We start from the raw sequence: 21,334 nt of genomic DNA, 5'->3' as shown, positions 1-21,334 counted from the left end.
TTTTGTCAAATATTTTTGCTTTATTGAAAAATGTACTTTATTTCAATATTATAAAATATTTGTAAACTGGTCTGTCACAACACATGATTTCCTAGTGAGACGGGCAAAGCCAAAAAAATATGTGTAAACCTTTTTATTTAGATGCATATAATAAATAAATAAATAATAATAATAAATATTAAACCTAATACGGAATGTAAATAAACCATCAGTTGACAAACTTTTTTTTAAAACCGCCCTTCGGTAAATTTCTAAATTTCTGAGTGATTCAATAATTAAAATAGGTAGACAAAATTATTGATATTTTTATGATTCTTTATTAGTTAGGAGTTCATTTAATAATTCGCAGGAGCACGATGGAAAAAGTTCCGCCACATGATCAACCCAGCCTTCGCAGTGTCAACCATCAGGAGTTACCAGTACATTTACAACAAGCACGCTAGGTCTTTGGTGAACAATATGTCCGAAGAATATTGCAATAAGGGGGTCATCGATGTGGAGGTGCCAACGCAGAGATATGCGGCTGACTGTCTTTGTGGTAAGAATCTAACTGAAAATATGCACTGACATCTTTAGAGCACAACACATTGTCTTTTTGGTAGCTCTATTAGCGCAAAATATGAACTGAAATCTTTACAGCACAATTTCAGACAACTAACCAAAAACATATGAAGGACTATGTGAAAGGTCTCAAAATGATGCACTTTTTTAAAGCTTTTATTTTAGATTAAAAAAATTACTTTATCACTTATTTAACTAGAAATAACTAATACATTACAAAACAATATTACTCACTTTCAGTGTTTTGTTAATAAAAGTGATATTTTTTTTTAAATATACCTATACTTTTTTCATTTTTAATTTTGTCTGGAAGGCAATAATATACGTTGCTTTCTCGTAGCCAATGGATTGCTTGCCATAGTGAGTATGAATGGTGTTTAAATGTATGTTATCGTGTTGCCGTGTAAAGTGTGTGTGTACTTGGGACGTTTTAATGAGTTCTGTATTTGTATGTATGAGTTTATTATATATTTTGTATATAAGGAGACATGTATTATATTCATATAATTTTCTTAATGTTAACAGTTTTTTTCCACATTTAATTTTTTTGTGGATGTTCTATGTTTGAAGTGAAATAGCTTTTTGGTTACTTTGTTTTGTGTTACCTGTAGTTCATTTATATATGTTTCATAAGTGTTTTCCCAGATTTCAATCAAGCAGTTTAAATGTGAATGTACTTAATAACGACTAATTGAAAGACTACCTTAATCACGAATTTTGTGATGCGTCTCTGTAATATGTCCATACCGATGACGTTGTGATATATTTTGAATTTATTTATTTATTATAACATACAAGATAATTATTTAAATTAACATAATAAGTACATACTTCAAAATATAATTAAAACATATTTACCTTTACGAGAGTCTAACACTCGTGTGTAAAAATGTCTTTATACATTGTAAAACTGTGGATTAATTGAAGTCTCCCAATGTTCAAAAAGTACTCCGGAAATAGAGGGTTCAGGAAAGAAATTTTCAGCCATTCCATTATAGATTAGTAGACTCGTATCAAAAATCTACTTCATATATCTACTGTGAAAAGTAGACTCGTATCAAAAAAAGTATATTTAAAATTTTCTTTCGTATAAAAAAAACCAAAACTTCGTCTGAAATCAGAATAACAGTTTTATTTAAATTTTAAAATAGTAATTTTACAATTTGTCCAAATAAATGTCACTATCACAATGTCAATACTTATTTATAACTTTCTTCAGGCAGGTAGGCGCCATAATATTAAATAAAAATTGCTAATTAGAAATTCCGAATAAAAGAGAATATTTACTGACCCTTAAAACTGCCTCTATCCTCTATCAGAGATGTGTAATGAAAAATGGTCCAGTTAAAACAGGACTTCGTTAAGCTCAGTTAGTAATAAAGATACCTAGTTCTTAATTATGACTGCTGTTTTTATTTTAAGATTCATTGTTTGACCTGAAACTGGACTTCAAAAAAGGAGATAAAGACGACGTTTTAATGTCAACTACTATGTGAGTACAAAATTTTCATACAAAATCTCTTATCGCGTTAAATTCTAAAAATTTATATGTTTTACTTTTAAATGACGTTTTAGGTATTAGTAGATATATTTATGTCCCGTTTTTTCTAAATCTTTCTGGATGAAAATACGGAACAAACAATTTTTTTTTTGTTTTCTAGATTGACTAAGGTCGTGTACGAGAGAATTTGCAAAGTGTGGTTGTTGCCAGAGACCATATATAGGTTTAGCAGCACCTACGAAGTGCAGTGTATCAATGAGAAATTATTTCAAGGATGTTACCACGCCGCCTTGAGAAACCAGATGGATATCTACATGAAGAATAAACAAGGTTGGCTGGGATATTTTCTTGCTCACAATTTGGTATATATTTAAAAAATCATACCTTTTTAGCATTTTTGGCTAACTATTCTAAATGAATGTTAAATTGCAATGTGGTTCGAAGCACATTAGTTCTTCAATGGACACATTTTTTGCAATCCCGATGTTCTGGATATCACGTTTTATGTCCCCGATAACTTCACCAGAGCTAGTTAGCACAGGCTTTTTATTTTTCCAAGAGGCAGGACCGACCTACCAAATAATAGTGACTCTGGGAAGAAACCACCTTTCTTCTGAGATAGACATTTTTCAGTCAAACCTCAATGAATTCAAGCTTAGAATAAGTATTGTTTTAACACGAGACTGCATCTCAATTGATATAATTAATGTATCTAATAAATAAATATTGTCGTATGTATGTCATTATATTTAAATGTAGCGAAATGTTTCTAGAATCAATGTGTTTCACAATAAAAAAATAAACAAAACACAGTTTCCTCCAAGTTCAATATTTTTTAAAGGAGTTTCAATATAATATTTGTACAATTTTATACGATAATTTTAACCGCATTATTTTAAATTTAATTTTGATAAGTGATGATCATAATTTTCTTTTAAAACCAGCATAAAGATACCCATTACTTCCACAAATAAAATAAAACCAGTAAAATTGTAAGTACCTACCTAAAAAATAATTTCAGTTGTAGCATTATATGTCGTTGAGTGCTAGTATTTTTTTCATTACTTTTTTTAAGTAAAAGTCGAATTGGCAAGACTGTCCCCAGTCTCCATTACTCGTTAAATATTGTTTAAATTAATTGAAATTAAAATTTAATATTTTCAGATGGTATTGAAGAGGACACAAGCGAATGGATAGAAAACAATTCCACAGGAAGAAAACCTTTATCAGTGTTGGCCACTTTAATGGATGCTGTGATAGCGGGAGAAGCATCTCGCGAGGATATTTTAGTGGAATTTGACAACATTTTTAATCCGGTAAGGTTATCTACTAGTATTTCTATCTGCCTGTAAGATAGAAAAACTCTATCAGTCTTACTTATAAAGATTCCCTAATACGCTGCTGCAACGCTATACGGTGAGAAGGGCCGTATACGGCGCTGGTTAAAATATTTACTCACAATAATATTCATGCAAGATTGTTTTAGACTGGCACCACTTTGTTCCAATCCTCAAAACCACGATCATTTTCAAATATCGCGTTTAGCTAATAACTTCACGTTTCTTCAGATGAAATTTTCGATGTCACGGAACCAGTTTTCAATATTCGCCTAATAGTGCAGCAAAAGAGTTTTACTGCTTTTTAAATTTTAATTGCGCGACTGATCGTTAATTGTCAATTCAACAAGATTTTTTTAACAAAGTCCGCGATCTCCGTCTTAATACCATAGTAATACGTCCCTAATCCTGGGTGTCAGGCAAAAATCTGTCAGCCACTAACAGAAAAAAAAAATCAATTTATTTATTCCTTAATTACCAGGTGACGTATGCAGTATAAACGTGTGTGTGTAATGTATGTGTTAGTGTTTGTGTGTGTGTTTCTGTATGTATGCGCATTGAACAGTTTATATTATTGACATAATGCCACGTTTGAATTTGGGCAGTGAATCCAAAAAAATGTCAATGCTGAAAAAAATGTCTCGGTTAATTGGCGAATTAGATGCTGCATTTGTTTTATAATTAAGCGTGTGGAATAGCACTGTATGTCGTGTACGTCTCAAAGGAATGTTAAAATTAATAAGTGACAGAAGTTCGGTGCAGTCAATGTTATTGTTAAATATTCCATGTATAAATATTGAGTCAGCTACTACCGGCCTTTGCTGCAAAGTTTCAAAGGTACATTAAAAGTTATTGTTGATTTTGGAGGTAATATATTTTATAAATTTTGTATAAGTTTTGCATACGTTCTATACTATTTATGTAAAGTAACGTCTTATTAGCCATTTACATGACAAATGCATTATTGTCTGCTACTCCAGGGTATGGATACCGTCTACACTCAGATAAGCGCCCTGATGATGCTCATGGGCATGCACCAGAACTTCCAGTCCAGGCTGTGGCGGGAGGTGAAAGAGACTTGCCAGGAGAACTGGGCGGCAGACATCACCAGCGAGGATCTCGCCAGGATGCCCTACCTCGACATGTGCGTCAAAGAGGCCATGCGCATGTTCTCCACTGCCACCATCCAGATGCGACACGTAAACGAGAACTTTTACCTGAAAAGCAGTAAGATATTTTTCTTTTGACTCCTCAAAATACTGATTTTATTGAATCTAGAACAGTGATTCCCAATGGGCGTGTTAGTGAGATCCTGCACTTGATATGAAATAATGTTAATTTATTAAAAATCTGGTCAAATTATTCGTCTTCCTGTTAAATTTTGTACTGCAGGCCTGTAACAAATGAATTGAAAGAGTTCCTAACAAATTATCAGTCAAAAGCGAATGTTTTATAAGGACGGCGGAACAATTGTTCGTACAAATACTGATATATTGATATTGAAATACTGATATTTTCGCATTCCGTCATCATATGTGTTATATATTCTGACTGACTAATATTTTATCAGTTGGCATCTCGGAACCTCGGGGTTGGTTGTGGCCTCGAGGGCAAATGGTGGGTTGTGAAGAGCTGAAGTAAGGGACGAAATTCATAATAAAATTAACTTGTAGGTACACCATTGCAGGAATCTTGCAAATGAACCGTTCACTTAGGACGGGTTGTTTCACAGAATTTGAACAATTCATAAAAATTCGAAATTGATTTTCAAGTTCTGTGAAGGTTTTGTTATTATATTATTACTGGCCGGTTGTTTCGCAAAACTGAAATAATAAAAGGACTTGGATAGATCCTTCATAGAACTTGAAAATTAATAATAAATTTTGATGAATTGTTCATTATCTGTGAAAAAAACCGTCCTTAGTTTTTAGGTTTTATAAATGGATTAACAGTATTTTGTTTTGGTGCTGATACAATTTTTGTAAAAATAATGTTGAGAAGATAGTTTTTAAAATTTATAAATTTTGTACATGAAGCGATAACTGAGATCTTTGGTGATTTTTACGGAATATGGATTACTTCTAAGTCTGTTTCTGTTGATTTCAGGGGACATAACAATTCCAGCGAACACCAGCATTATTCTTGTACCCTTCCTACTGCATAGACATCCCAAGTATTGGAAGAACCCAATGGCCTTCAACCCAGACCGGTTTCTCCCCGAAGAAGTTGCCAAAAGACCGCACTTTGCTTACGTCCCTTTCAGTGCTGGCTTAAGAAATTGTATCGGTAAAGATTTAAAAAAAATATATTTTATTACTATTTTAGTTTATCAATAGCGTAGACCCGTGAAAAATAACCGGATTTTATAATTGTAGAATTTGTGAAGCTGAAAGAAATTATAAATTATTTTTTGTTAATTGACTGTTAACACTTCACGATGATATCTTCACGCAAATTTCATAATAATTACTTCATTGTGATGATTTCGTAATGATGTTTTTATACTGAATGCTGTAGAAATGAGATCCTCGAGGCGTATGTGTGTAAAACCATGAATGTTTGAGTAATTCAAGGATTTAAGCAAAATGAGTAAGATTCAAAAAAGGATATTTAGATGGTTTGGGCATGTAGAGTGAATTAACTATAAAAGGAGTATAAGGAGAACATATGACGCTAATGTGAATGCTATAAAAAGTCGGCGACGCCCTAGGAAGATACAACACGATCAAGTGAACCAAATACTTGAGTCGGGCCATGTGATGAGTCAGAATAACTAAAGAGTACGTTTGAGAAGGTTTATGAATGAAGAAAGGAATGTGTTTTTGGCAAGACCGAGTTGATTGGCGGGCCTACCCCTCCGGGGAAACGGCGTGCCGTATGTCTTCATAATAATGAATTCATAATAACGAATTCATTATTATGAATTAGAGGTGAGGCGTATTTATCGTACCCAGTAAAAGTACCGGGTATTTCCATGCGATACTTTGTACTTGTGACAGATCTCTAAAATACCTGGTTCCAAAATACTCATGAGTATTTTATACCTAAATATTTGTAGTATGTACTTTTACCAGGTATTTTTGACAAGTATTTTTAATAGGTATTTTTGATGGGTATTTTCAGTAGGTATTTTTGATAGGTGTTTTCGATGGGTATTTTTGATGGGTTTTTTCAGTAGGTATTTTTGATAAGTATTTTTGATGGGTATTTTTGATGAGTATATTTGTTGGGTACTTTTAGTAGTTATTTTCTTGATGGGTAGTATTTGATCGGATACCTAGCGACGGGAAAAATGTATTTTCTCGAAATGGAATTCCGTAGCTACCCCCCCCCCCATGGATTTAGAAAAATTACTGTGGGGAATTCCATATGATGATTTTGCTTGTGCGGAATTGAATTTTTTTCCAGCGAAGTTCTGTAACAACTCCCCCCCCTCGTGGATTTCAAAATTGTGTTGGGAGTACTTATTTTGAAAAATTTTTGTGGGGAATTATGGTTTACAGAAATTCTCTTACAACCCCCCCCCCCCATGGATATCAAATATTTCGTGGGGAGTATTTATTTAACAAAAAAATATTGTGGGGAACAATGGTTTTCGGAAATTCTGTAACAACCCCCCCCACGGATTTCAAATAATAAAACGAGGAATATAACTACCGTAGAATATTTGTGGGGAATATGTGGGCAGAATTTATGCGAGTTCATTAGAATTACTTATTCCGAATCAATCCTCAGGTCGGTATATTAAATACTTTTGAGTATTTTGTCACCGGTATTTTTTTGTACCTGTACTCATTGTACCCAGTAACGAAAAGTACTCATAGGACCCACCTCTATTATGAATTTACAGACTGCATAGTAATGACTTCATAATAATAAATTCAAATAATGTTTTCATGGCAATGACTGCATAGTTATGACTTCATGATAACGAATTCAAATGATGTTTTCATGGCAATGACTGCATAGTAATGACTTCATAATAACGAATTTAAATGATGTTTTCATGGCAATGACTGCATAGTAATGACTTCACAATAACGAATTTAAATGATGTTTTCATGGCAATGACTGCATAGTAATGACTTCATAATAACGAATTTAAATTATGTTTTCATGGCAATGACTGCACAGTAATGACTTCATAATAACGAATTCAAATGATGTTTTCATGGCAATGACTGCATAGTAATGACTTCATAATAACGAATTTAAATGATGTTTTCATGGCAATGACTGCATAGTAATGACTTCACAATAACGAATTTAAATGATGTTTTCATGGCAATGACTGCATAGTAATGACTTCATAATAACGAATTTAAATTATGTTTTCATGGCAATGACTGCACAGTAATGACTTCATAATAACGAATTCAAATGATGTTTTCATGGCAATGACTGCATAGGACTTCAAAATAAAGATCGTAACTTTGTGATAATGACATTATATTGTTGATTTCATGATAATGTTTGATTTCAGGTCAAACAGTTGGAGTGGACATGGTGAAAATAGCCTTCGTCCACCCAAGACCCACCTCTATTATGAATTTACAGACTGCATAGTAATGACTTCATAATAATAAATTCAAATAATGTTTTCATGGCAATGACTGCATAGTTATGACTTCATGATAACGAATTCAAATGATGTTTTCATGGCAATGACTGCATAGTAATGACTTCATAATAACGAATTTAAATGATGTTTTCATGGCAATGACTGCATAGTAATGACTTCACAATAACGAATTTAAATGATGTTTTCATGGCAATGACTGCATAGTAATGACTTCATAATAACGAATTTAAATTATGTTTTCATGGCAATGACTGCACAGTAATGACTTCATAATAACGAATTCAAATGATGTTTTCATGGCAATGACTGCATAGTAATGACTTCATAATAACGAATTTAAATGATGTTTTCATGGCAATGACTGCATAGTAATGACTTCACAATAACGAATTTAAATGATGTTTTCATGGCAATGACTGCATAGTAATGACTTCATAATAACGAATTTAAATTATGTTTTCATGGCAATGACTGCACAGTAATGACTTCATAATAACGAATTCAAATGATGTTTTCATGGCAATGACTGCATAGGACTTCAAAATAAAGATCGTAACTTTGTGATAATGACATTATATTGTTGATTTCATGATAATGTTTGATTTCAGGTCAAACAGTTGGAGTGGACATGGTGAAAATAGCCTTCGTCCATCTGATGAAGAGTTTTCATTTCCATTCTGACATGAAAATGGAAAACCTGAAACTGAAGGCGGATATTTCAGTCAGAAGTGTGCTGGGGTATCGCGTCTCGCTTGTGAAAAGAGATAGGGATATGTGATCTGATGTCAGTCCGACTTCCCCACCTTCCTCTTCCCATCTCCATCTTCATATCCTTCCCCAGTCCATTGCCTAGTATCACATAGTGCCACTAGTCCCACTGTATCCAGATAATTGGGAGCAATCAGTACACTAGAATTGTTATAAAATGAATAGTTAAATTGTCACTGATCGATCGATAACTTTCCTGAAAACTACTGCAGATCGCCAACAAACCAACAACAGTTTTTTTTTTTTTTTTTTTTTTTCATAGGAAGCAATTACTTTGTGGTTAGACATTATATTTGAAAATAATAAAATAATAAAACAACAGTTAAGTTATCGACGTCATTGATACATCTTTCATCGATCGATCGATCGTGATAGATAAATTCTTGTAAAAGTTTTTACTTATTCTTAGATTCACTTGAAGATCTAAGACCAAGTCGTTATAAGGTGTTCCTTGAAAATAAAATGACTTAATCAATATTTTTATTTAAAAAAATATAAGTTTTTGAGTGTTTTTTTTTCTGTCTGAATAATTTTCAAGGCTGATAATAAATCGCACATCTAGTGGACGACTGTAGAAAGTAAAAAAAATATTGAATTATTGAAGACAATATTAACGACTCTAAAAACGAAAAATGTGAAACAGAAAAAAATCACGAAGTCTCCTATATGAATTGAACCCAAGATCTTTGAAGTGTTCTAACCATCGAGCTAATTCGACAATATCAACTTACGTAATTTTTAACTGTATCATACTTCGATTAAAAGCTACTAATATTAACTCCATTTTCTTAATGCTTATTATACGTGATTGCAAGATTCAACCCGAATTTAATTAAAATCTAGATGGTGTCTTAGATAAAAAATTCCATTTTTAAAATTTTAATAAGCGACATCTATTGACTTTCTTACAAGTTTACGAAGATTATTCAATATTTTTATGGTGGAATAAGATATAAATAAAACCATTTTTTTTAAATATTTAATCTCTAGTTCTGTTATTATCTAAAAAGATTTAATATTAAAATTATTCGTGGTTTTTCTCAATAAATTACACCATAAAGATATTAAAAGTTATTGGTTTTAACGGAACGCCAAAATCAGTTTTAACATTAATTATCTACTAGTTTTTTCAGTGAACAATTCTACAATAAAATTGTAGTAGCTGCGTGAGAGTAATCGAAAACCGTCATAAAGAGATATTACAGTGTTGTTCCGGATTTACAAAAATACAAAATTGAAGTACGTAAGGATATCAATTTATGACATAAAAACTTTGATTTGGGTGTTAGAATTGCCACATTGTTATTCATTTTACAGAACAAAATAGGATATTTAAATAACTCTAGAACTTTACCCAATATCGATAAATTCAGACTTACTACAGTCTTCTACTAGATGTGAGACTTATTTTGGACTTTCAATATAACGCGAATGAATGAATAAAATTAATGAAATATTACACTTTCTCCATTCGACAAACAATAAAAACACAATCAATTTTTCTGTGAAAAATATTTTTGTGTGAAGTCTGATTAAATTATGATTTATTATTTTTTCTGATTATCTTTAGCCTGATTAACTTTTGTCTGATTAACATGTGACTGATTAAGTTTTGTTTAAATAACTTTCAACTGATTAACTTTAGTTGATTGATTTTTGACTGATTAACTTTTGTCTGAATAAATTTTGACTGATTAACTTTTTCCTGATTAACTTTAGTTGATTGATTTTTGGCTGATTAACTTTTGTTTGATTAAATTTTGTATGATTAACTTTAGTTAAATTAATTATTGAATCGTTATATTTTAACTTTTGACTGAATAAATTTTCTCTGATTTTGTCTGATTAACTTTTGACTGATTAACATTGTATTACGAATGCAATTATTTATGTAGTAGATACATTCGATGGTTTCTGCTATAAGTTGAGTATAAACACCTGTATTATGTACGCAAAGAAATCTGAATAGCATTATTTTGGTTTGAATAAAAATACCTGACAGCTCGGAATGTTAATTGGGATGGATTTCGGATGATACAGGAAGTGATATTACTTCAAATAAAAGGCCTTTTTTCAAATAAGGTTTGTTTTAATAGGTACATTATAACTAATTTAACATTAAACATGCAAAACGTTATAATTAAAAAAGTACAAAAATGTTAAATGCTTTCTAATATTTTTTCGTGTTTTCGCCTCAGTGTATTTTTATTTCAATTATACTAGTATATGTATATAAAATATTAAAAATAAAACTAAAACAAATTATTATAAGCAATGATAAGAACTAATGTGTTATCCTCTGTGCTACGCATAAAAAGACTTGTCTTATAAACATTAGTTTATCTTTATAAAAAAACAATAAAATTATTAGAAAATAGTTTTTCAAAAACCATCAAAAAATTAATAGTATTTTGACCAACACCTATCGTTGTTGATCATAAAAGTAGGTTACACCCTTGAAACGTAAAACATGTATTTAAAAAACTACAGCAGAGGGTGGCAATTTTATTTTCAGGTTTGTACAAGTCAATACATTATAAAATATATTCTTTTTATTTATTCTGTGTTGTTCTTCTTGTAATCTTCACATTGTAACCAATGGCACTTCTGTAAGATATGTCAGCGGCCTTGGGAAGTGTTTCCAGGGTAAGGTCCGAGTGAAATTCGTAGTTCTTGATGAGATGGATGGCTAGCGTCTTTATTGCGTCGGACCCGTATATTTGTCCTGGAAAAATAACATTGTTCTATGACCAAATAAGATAAATAAATGATAATCTAAAGTTGATATATTAGAACAAACGCACAGTCTATAGAAAAGGATTTCAAATTGACAGAAAAAAGATCAAAAGATCTTTAAATCTGGCTATACTTTGGGACATTATTAATTAAAGAGTATATAATATTATTTAAACAAAATACAACGTCAACGGTTGGCAATAGATTTTCCTGCATATTTTATATCTAAGGACGTGTTAATTAAAACAATTCATCAAATTTTAAAGTAAATTTACAAGTTCTGTGAAAGATTTTTTCAAGTTTTGTTATTATTTCAGTTCTGTCAAGCAACTAGCCTATAATCATATAATAAAAGAACTTGAAAAAGACTTTTACAGAACCCGGAAATTAACGTTGAAATTTGATAAATTGATCATATTCTCCGAAACAACCCGTCCTTAGAGTCCATCCTGAGAAGACTATTTAAACAGTTTTTGGGAAAAATAAAACTATTTTACACTTCTCATTTAGTTTTAAAGAACACACAATAAGTTCATAATAAAACACGGCAATTCACAATCTTTTTTACCGGTAAAAAATGCTAATATGTTATTATTATCTGTAAAAAATCTGAAATACTCCTATTATTGTTTGATTGAGTCATAGCTTCAAATATAATAGTCTGACTGAAGCCCCCAGCATTGTCCGGGATTTATAAAGAGTTTTAAAAAATCAGGTGCATTGATTTCCCTCGCATTTTGAGCATCAAGTGTGCAAAATTTCACCAAGAAGTGTCAAAATTCTGCTTCAAGGGGAAAAAAAGGGGGTGGGGTGGATTTTCGAAATCTCATACAGAGGGTAACCTTCATCCTGTTTTGTAGGTCAAGGGCACAAAAGATTTGTTTAAAAATCCAACTCACAAACCCACACCGGGAAACATTTCTTTATAGATATCAATAGATTAATTAATGTGGATTGGGTTTTTTATAAGTGTTTTTTGTAATTCTCTGTTTGTTCTTAATGTGTTTGATGAAATTATAAAAAACGCATGTGTCGTAGCACGACCATTATATAACCATTTGAAGTTTTATTACCAATACAGTTTCTCAGACCAGCGCTGAAGGGGATGAAAGAGAAGTGAGGTCTCTTTGCTGCCTCCTCTGGTAGAAACCTCTCGGGAATGAACTTCTCAGGAGACTTCCAGATCTTAGGGTTGTGGTGCATCAGCATGTTGGTCATCAGGATGGTGGTGCCGGCGGGGAGGGTTATATTTTCTGTTCAAAGAGGAAAAAAACTAACTAGAAAAACAATTATTACACTGAAAATACTCGAGTCTTCCGCGTTAAACGAAAAACTGACATAATATCTCATATTCAAAAGAAAATGCAAATAAAAAATGCGGACACTTCCCGTGCTTCATTAGCTTTTTACTAGACGGGCCAATTATTTATTTGTTAGTTGGGAGCGGCTAACGTGCAGTGCGCGGCCCGTCTGTATGAAGTTATTTATCCCAGGGGATTTTTTTTTCAGTATATCAAAAAAAAAAAAACTACTGAAATACATTGCTTACTTGAAAGGCTTTGAAGCCGTACGAAATTATACATTAAACCAAATACTTTAGAATACTGTTATAATCCCTCCAACTTCAGACATTTCCTATACATTCTGATGGCAGTATGCTATACCAGCGCCTCCTAGCGGCACGAGTTCTCCGGGTTGGTTTTCTATCGTACATTAAAATTAATTACTTTATGTTCCGTTAATAATAAAAAGAAATCGAAAACTAAAAAAATATACACATCATGTAACCTTCTTATTTTTACTCATTCGTTAAAAAATTAAAGCAGCTCTAGTTTTGTAGTAACAGCTTATAGTTGCTAATTTATTAAAAAAATATTGGTGATCTGGTTAAAAATGGGATGGCATGCCGTTTCCTGACAAATTTTTAGTAAATTTGTAATATTTCGGAACGCGTGTTCATGCACCTGCATTTGGCTTGATAATATACATTGACGAAATGCGAAAATATTAGAATTTTTTGACACATTCGTGTTTTACTGAAAGTTTATTAGGAAACCTATCAATTCATCGGTTACATGCCTGCACACCCCGTTTATAACCAGATAAGACATTCTTAATAATATTGCAATATTCAATATCAGTAATTTTTCTCCGTGCACCGCCACCAAGAACTAATAAATTCAATTATTCGCCGCCATTGTCTAGAAGGAATGCAACACGCTACACGAGCGCCAATAGTTCAACTAGCGGCCAGCGTTGCCAGCTGATACAAGTAAATACTGCCAATATTTTACTAAAGTTGGGCGTATTATTAATTTTATGGGTATTTGATTAAACTGATTAGTCCGGTTAGTTGGTAGAGTGGTAAATGCGTCAGGTTTCTACGAAGGCGTCTCGGGTTCAAACCTCTGCTAGCTAAGTTGTCAACCATTGTACACGCATCAATTTCAGACATATAATGATACTAGTTAAAGGTTTTCAAATTTTGTCAAAATTTTCGTAACTTGTAAGAATGTACCAAAATATATCAAATTAATTTTGAAAAAGCTTCTTACTGCTCTTCATGTAGAAGTCTGTGTGAATGTGTCTCATCTGTATGGGGCCGGTTGGGAAGATCCTCATTGTCTCTTTGAGGATCATGTCGATATAGGGGAACTTGGAGAGGTTCTCGAGGGTGACATCGCCATCGGGATCATCTCTGAAGACGTTGCTGACCTCTTGCCAAGCCTTCTCCTGCTTGTCTTTGTGCATCCCTATGAGAAGGACAAAGGATCCCAGTTGACTGTAAGTGGTGTCGAGGCCCTGGTCGAAAGAATTAGACATTAATGTATTACCCGACAGAAATTAACCAGCGATTACTATTTTTTTGCAGTAGAAATGAAAGTAATCTTTTTATTGAAATAACGCCTTGATTCAACGTAGTTAATTTAAAAACTAACTATTTACATCCCGAGGAATGAAAATGAAATTTGCCGATCAAAGTTTAAAAATTTTGTGCGATTTGACAGCTCTGCCAAGTTTTGAAATTTGCCCCTTTGCTCCGATATGACAAAAACACATTCTTTCACATAGCTTGAATTTGCAGACAGACTCAGTAGATCCAGCAGAGTTGATATAGTGTTTGGGTCCCACCCAGGCGTAGTGTGTTCAATTACTCGGCTAGCTAAGTCCTCCATCACAACACAAGCAACATTTTCAGCTTACTGTGGTGGTGGTAGGAGATTTTAAAATATTATCGAGTTATTCGTAACTCGGGAATGTTTGTCTTTCTTTAAAAAAATGTAAGTGTTTAAAAACTGCTCTACTTACCCCATGGAATACGTTGTTAAATTCTCCAACAATTTCGTCGTAGTTTATTTCCCCAGCAATAAAAGACTCCATCAAGGTGGCGAAGACGGTCAGATTTTTACCTCGCTTTGGTCCAACAACTTCATCAAAATCATACGCTGGTTCTTCTTCAACTGAAAACAAATCATATCAATTTTTATCGTGATATTTTTAGGATACTATGCCATGTGTGCTGGCTCCTTCTTTAGCCAACGTTTCGGACAGTGTTACAGCGTCCATCGTCAGGGCAGATTTGTAAAGTAAAATAATTGTAAATGAAGTGTGTGCTTATGCATATAGATCAGTGGTTCTTAACTTGGGTTCGATCGAACCCCAGGGGTTCGGTGAGTCAGTCTCGCGGGTTCGGCGGAGGTCAAGACACACCCAAGACTCAAATGATATCTTCGCATCTCTCAATCATCTCAATTAACATATGCACGGCGGTGGAGTCAATAACATAGAAGCGCTAGAAAACCAGAAGCCTTTTTTAAAAAAGCTACCGTTATGGAAATGACGGACAGAGAACGATAACTTCGCAAACCTTTCCCCTGCTAGACGACGTAAGATGGAAGATGTATCTGGAATCGGAGACATTTCTGTACCTGCGGAACTGAAGCAAGCAATTGCCACGCACTTAGATGAGCTTGCAAAGTCTCTAGACGGATAATTCCCTACAAGAGAGTCTTATCCAGCATGGGTGAGACAGCCATTCACGTTGAGTGTTGAGACAATAGTTATCAATGATGAATAATTACTTCGTAAAATCATTAAAATTCAGCAGAGCCAGGTTCAACAGCAACTTTTCAGAACACAACGCTCTCAACGTTTTTGTGTCAACAAATGGGTGACCGGATAAATCATCACAATGATAATTCATCACATCTTTAAAAAGTTATATAAAGTCATGGAAAGTGATGAAACAAAAACTTTATTAACTGGGTTAAGTACGTTAGGTTAGGTTAAGTTAGGTTAGGTTAAAAGAAAAAAAAAATCATAATTTCTAATGACTTTATATCAATTTTTAAAAGTGTGTTGAATTGTCACTGTGTTGAGTTATCATGGAACCGTTTTGAATTTGAAAAAATCATATTTCATTTTTCGAATAAATAAGGGTTTGGCGAATTCGCATATGAAACTGGTGGAGGTCAGTACCTCCGACAAGGTTAAGAACCACTGATATAGATGTGATACCATGTTGCGCGCTCCAATACTCCTAGTATTTTCTTGTATTTTAGTATAATTGTTTTCGGCGTTTAGTTTTGCTGTAGCCATTAAGTACTGGATACCAAAAACTATTATGCCCCGTCATCGTCCCTTTTGTGTATATCATTTGCCTCCGTAATTAGGCGTGCTTAATGCGTCTTGTGTCTTCCCAGGATTTTAGGAACAAATAAAAAGAAGTGGCTGGTTTCAATTAAATGCTCAGCCATTGCCGATTTGTCAGGATGGCCGAGTTTGCACGCTCGAAAGTGTCTGGTAATGTGAGATCTGGGAACGGGTGTAGTTATGTAATGCTAGGTATATACAGCAAAAAAACACTAGATCATACTAGGGTATCGGTATAAACTGACAGTTGATGTGCTTAAGTGTGAATACCCAAATTATCAACGCCATCTCTCGATTACTAACAGGTAATATTTTCTACCTTATCGTCATACTAATTAACTACTTAAAAACTACGAGTGTTTTGCAATTGGATAGAACTAGTTTGTTCATCAAAGAATAATCCTTCAAAGAATGATCATCTTATAATGAGAGAGAATTAACATTATGGTGTATTGGTAAATTAATGACGTCTGGAAAAAGAAACCATTTTATTTGTTTTGTACTTTATGTCTTTCAGGAAACCCCTTCATTTATAACTTTATTTCAGCGCGAAGTCTTCTACGCTGTATTTTGCTTTGCAATGAATGAAATTCTGTGTTGGAATTTAAATCGACCACTAAATTCGAATTATCTCTTCGATAATTCACCATGAAAGTATGTAGCTAATAAGTACCCCGCAAACAATTCATTAATTATTCTTGAATTAAACTCACAATTATTATCAGAAGTAGTATTTCGATCTGCAACAGTCTTGTTCTTTAGATACTGATCAGCCTTGGCCCTCAGCAGTGGGTGGAAGAGGGCCGAATAGGTCTTGTAGTGGCCCAGGACCGTCTGGCCACCTTTGCTCATCCTGTAGGACCACCCTGCCGACATCCACATCTTGCACATAAGGTGGTGCGTTATCAAAGCAGACCTGAGGAAGAGATACAACATATACTACAGTTAGTAAGTCCCCCTATCCAGCAACGAATGTATGGGAGTCAAAATTTTGGCAAAACTATAGAAATTGTTAAAAATGTTCAAAGCCGGACGCCAGAAGGCCGATGAAAACTTTTGTAATATACTCTTACTTACTCAGCTTCATTCACCAAGACGGCGTCTTTGTCGCCTTTGTAAAATTTTAAATCCATTTCAAACAAGCTCTCTGTAAAATAAAATACACATCAAATTTCATTAATCCAACAAATGTTTTTAGAAAGACAATTTGAAAAAAAATCACTAAGTGGAAGATTTAGCGATGGTTTACTCAATTCCAGCTTTAAAAAATGACATGGTTACCGCATACTCCATCGGCAGCATATCTCTGGAAGAATGGGATTACATCAACTATATCGTGATGAATAAATTTGTCCATTTGTTCAATGGTGAGCCTGGCGTACTTATTGTGAATAGGCAAGTAGCCACGGGAGGTTTTCAGGGAAAACGCTGGGTTGATGATGTGTCGGTGCTTTTTCCACCTATCGCCTGAAAGCAAAATAAAATATTAACATTTATAATAAAATCTTAACTTTTAAGTTAATCCAACTATTTTCACAATTATAAACAAACATTTATGGTGTCTAATTGGAGAAATTAGTCAAAATTCAAATTTGAAACTCACCAGAAAGCGTAAGTAGCCCTTCTCCTAGTCCCTCCTGAATCATTCTGTACTTTTCACCTTTCCAGGAAGTGGCCTTGCTCATTAAGACGCTCTGAGAACATAAATAAATCATAAAGAGCATTAGTACGAATTGTTTCAAAGAATTTGAAAAATTCATCAAATTTCAAAATAGATTTTCAAGTTCTGTGAAGATTCTATTCAGGTTCTGTTATTATTTCAGTATTTTTTAAATAACAGGTCAATAAAATAAATACGTTAAAACACTACTACACTACATTTTTGACAAAAAAAATTTTTCAACATACACAAAATAACACTAACAGACCAGTTAGACAAGCGTACAAAGAAAACATAAAAACTCCGACAATAAATTCAAGCTTTGGACAAAGACACTACCAATACCATGCAATAAAAGCTTTCAACAGTTTAAAACTTGAAATTAAAATTGAGGAAAATAAAAATAAATTCACACACAAAATTACAAAATGGATTAAAGAACAAAAAAGACAATATTACCAAAATTTCATAGCATAAAATACAAATAAAACCTTCACGTAACACACAAAACCAATATAAACACACATCACTCACAAACACACAAGATCATTTTCAATGTACTATTTTTTTTAATTTTAAATATATTATTATGTATTTTTAATTTTAAATGTATAATTTTTCTCATCAAATGTATTACGTAGTTTATATTTCATATTATAAAATGAAGGCCTCAGCACGGGCAAGCCACCCAGTGAGGCCTACATTACTGGAAAACCTGAATTGTAAAAAATATTGTAATAATAAAAAAATAAAAAAAATAAAAGAACTTGAATAAAAACTTCACAGAACTTGAAAATCAGCTTTGAAATTTGATGAATTATTCAAATTCTGTGAAATAACTCATCCGAATTGTGTGTTGAATGACTACTGAATTTTGTCATGAAGGAAGGACAGTCAATTTGATTTGACTCAACCGACATTATTGTTCTTCATTGAGGTCTCCTTTATATTTTCATCGAAAATCTCTTATAGGCATTCTAGCATTCTTTCTTTGTTCATTTCTGAGCACACCAAATTGTTTTTCTAAAGATCTTTTTCATTACATTGTATATTATATTAATAAAATATATTGATGTGTACTGTTTCAGTATTCACACAAATCCGTAAAAGGGTTTAGGGTATTACTTAAGATTTACCTCATAATCTTCAGGTTCTGAGATCACTACAGCAAAGGCGGGTCCCAGCCAGATTCTAAAAAAGCCCCCGTATATCTTTTGCATGTCTGCCAGCGTGTCTGTCAAATCTGAAAATGGGTCACCAAATGATTTGATAATCATTGAAAAAGATAATATTAATAAATCTATATGAAATATGTAACAGACAAAGAAAATTAAGACCTGTAGCTACAATTTTATTTATTCTTATTATATTATATATATAAATTGTGGAAATAATTAAGGCGATGCACTACGTAGTAATTCAAAATCATGTGCTTTTGGTTTCAAAATTTGGTCGCCTAGAAATGTTTCAGATGCTTTAATTAAATACTGCTAGTAGAATACATCTTGGCCTTTTAAATAATCCAGTATCTATTAGATAAGTCTTTTTATAAGCCCAGAAAAAAATAACGTATAAGGCCTATAAAAACTGCTTTAATGTTCAAAATCTCCTACTTACGAATTTTCGGCTATGATTTTATTGAATAATGTGGAAAATTACATTATTTATAAAATGATCGGAAAAAATTCAATATTTATCCCTGAACATCCACAAAATAAAATAAAAGGCACTTTTCGGCCATGTTTTTTTTTTGTATAAATCAAAGCGGGAATTTAAACCTTATCGCAATCTACGTAAGGACTGTTATTGATAGCGGCTCGATTTAAAATATTGCACGACGTAGTGCATCGCCTTAACCGAAGATTTTTCTTTTTATTGCTGATTCTGCCTGTGCAAACCATATGTATCCCATTTTACTGAAATAAAAAAGGAGAATGTGAACAGATCTCGCTGTCTAATTGACCCAATCTACTTTTCATGAATCTATATACCCACTGAAACCCAGGGCCGTCGCAATTGGAGCAGTCCGCTCCGGCCGCCGACTTGCCGACTTGCCTTGAAGACACCAAGGGAGGTGTCTTGAGGTTTTTACCAGCGCCAGGCGGTGTTTGGCTCAGGGCCGGCCCTACACAAACTGCGGAAACCGTCGACTATGGAAGACCAGAGTATATTTGAACACGCGTTCACGCAGGTGCCTTTGTCCCAATAAATGTAATGCACGAGATTATTATTTTATATAAAAAACACGTATATATAGTTTGTTACGAAATCTGCCAAATCATTCGTTATAGGTCTCCAGTCCAATTTATAACAGGAAAACCAATAATTTTACTAGATTTTTAATAAATTAACACATTTCATATCACTAAGTTTTCTCCGTGTATTTGGGACGTAGCATAACGGTAATCATATTAAGTGAAGGAATAAACCACTTGCATGCTTTAAAAAACAAAGAATGTCTTTGGCTAAACCTGAAAAAAGTGATTCAAAGTAGCCTATTGTTGTGAGTTAAAATTTAAACAACTCCATTGTCAGTAAAAGATGAGCAAACCTATCATGTCCCCCCACGAGCCCAGGTTTAGTGCATTCCCCAAGATGGGAAGAGCCAAGGGTCCTGGGATGTTGTAACTCAGCACGTAGATATGACGGCGACTCCACAGCCATTTCACGAACCATACTCCCAGGAGCACCAGGAAGGTCTTGAACACCAGCGAGGAGCAGACGTCTTGAAATTTCAAGGGAAAAATTTCCATCTTGTATGTGTGCCTGTGGATTGAAAAACATATTCGTAAGATTAAAATAATACAATGGACGAAAACAAACCTTCAAATCGAGAACCTAAAAAAGACTTGCCATTCGGAAAGAATTCCAAATGATAGGATACCCAAAATCGATACGCGATGACAATTTTACCATAATCGGTATATAGATAATCGATAGTGAACAGAGAACAGTAGCAGGCATCCCTCCCACCCTGAGAAAAGAGATCGGTAGGGCAGAATCGTAAGATTTATTTATTTATTTATTCCTTTAGATTTACACACAGAACAATATGATATCTACAAGATATAATTAAAATATTTTTAGTGATCTGATAGTATTAATACTTCAGCGTCTGGACGGTGTAGGCCCTCTGATTGGTCAAATTTAAATTGTCTGTTTCGGTTAAATTCCGCCAACTTGAAAATGACACGATTTCATACTAAAATAGGATCGCCTCATAATAATACGAGATTTCTTCAAAAGCATCGTTTCTCCTCATATAATTTTTGGATAATATCAAAGAAAATATATTTTAGAAAGTTCATAATCCATTGGATTAATTACATTACGGTGAAAATTATCCACAGTTACGTAATTATGTTTGACGTTTATAAAAAAATCACGCGATCCTTCAATGGCCGATTCGCACGGCTTTAGATTAGATCGCCGACAGAGCGCACCTCTGGCGGTCTAAAAACGAACCAAATGAATGGCGCGAATATTTAAATATGCAGCTCACAATATTTGAGTACTTACGATTAACAAGCAGATTT

The 21,334-nt window shown here is 33.3% G+C and overlaps 2 protein-coding genes across 2 annotated transcripts; one reads left to right on the top strand and one right to left on the bottom strand.

Annotated features, from left to right (window-relative positions):
* The first annotated feature begins 375 nt into the window (after positions 1-375).
* Positions 376-8,759, top strand: LOC149416716 (cytochrome P450 4g1-like). The gene is made up of 5 exons (XM_089641311.1): positions 376-538; positions 3,227-3,378; positions 4,380-4,626; positions 5,506-5,685; positions 8,590-8,759. The coding sequence occupies exons 1-5, from the start codon at positions 376-378 to the stop codon at positions 8,757-8,759; spliced, it is 912 nt and encodes a 303-aa protein (XP_089497437.1).
* Positions 8,760-8,766: 7 nt separating this feature from the next.
* On the bottom strand, positions 8,767-20,551 carry LOC149416715 (putative cytochrome P450 313a4). Its single transcript, XM_089641310.1, has 11 exons — positions 20,350-20,551; positions 18,935-19,041; positions 17,742-17,832; positions 17,420-17,605; positions 17,216-17,285; positions 16,852-17,054; positions 14,795-14,946; positions 14,041-14,287; positions 12,559-12,738; positions 11,346-11,474; positions 8,767-8,858 (listed from the first exon to the last, which is right to left on the bottom strand). Exons 1-11 carry the CDS (start codon positions 20,549-20,551, stop codon positions 8,767-8,769), a joined length of 1,659 nt encoding a protein of 552 aa, XP_089497436.1.
* Between the last annotated feature and the right edge of the window lie 783 nt (positions 20,552-21,334).

The sequence above is a fragment of the Hesperophylax consimilis genome, chromosome 16 (assembly GCF_061612785.1).
Source record: "Hesperophylax consimilis isolate HC1 chromosome 16, BYU_Hcon_1.0, whole genome shotgun sequence".
NCBI lineage: Eukaryota > Metazoa > Arthropoda > Insecta > Trichoptera > Limnephilidae > Hesperophylax > Hesperophylax consimilis.
The sequence above is the reverse complement of the archived record's forward strand: the minus strand, read 5'-3'. Positions and strand labels throughout refer to the sequence as shown.

Bases quoted from the DNA above. Each gene is read 5' to 3' on its own strand.
- LOC149416716 (XM_089641311.1), top strand. From the start codon at position 376: ATGATCAACCCAGCCTTCGCAGTGTCAACCATCAGGAGTTACCAGTAC. The intron at 4,627-5,505 runs GTAAGATATTTT...TGTTGATTTCAG, and splicing joins GAACTTTTACCTGAAAAGCA to GGGACATAACAATTCCAGCG. The intron at 5,686-8,589 runs GTAAAGATTTAA...GTTTGATTTCAG, and splicing joins TGGCTTAAGAAATTGTATCG to GTCAAACAGTTGGAGTGGAC.
- LOC149416715 (XM_089641310.1), bottom strand. From the start codon at position 20,551: ATGGAAATTTTTCCCTTGAAATTTCAAGACGTCTGCTCCTCGCTGGTG. The intron at 19,042-20,349 runs GTTTGCTCATCT...ACCCATTTTCAG, and splicing joins CTCGTGGGGGGACATGATAG to ATTTGACAGACACGCTGGCA. The intron at 8,859-11,345 runs GTTACAATGTGA...ATCTGGATACAG, and splicing joins ATCTTACAGAAGTGCCATTG to TGGGACTAGTGGCACTATGT.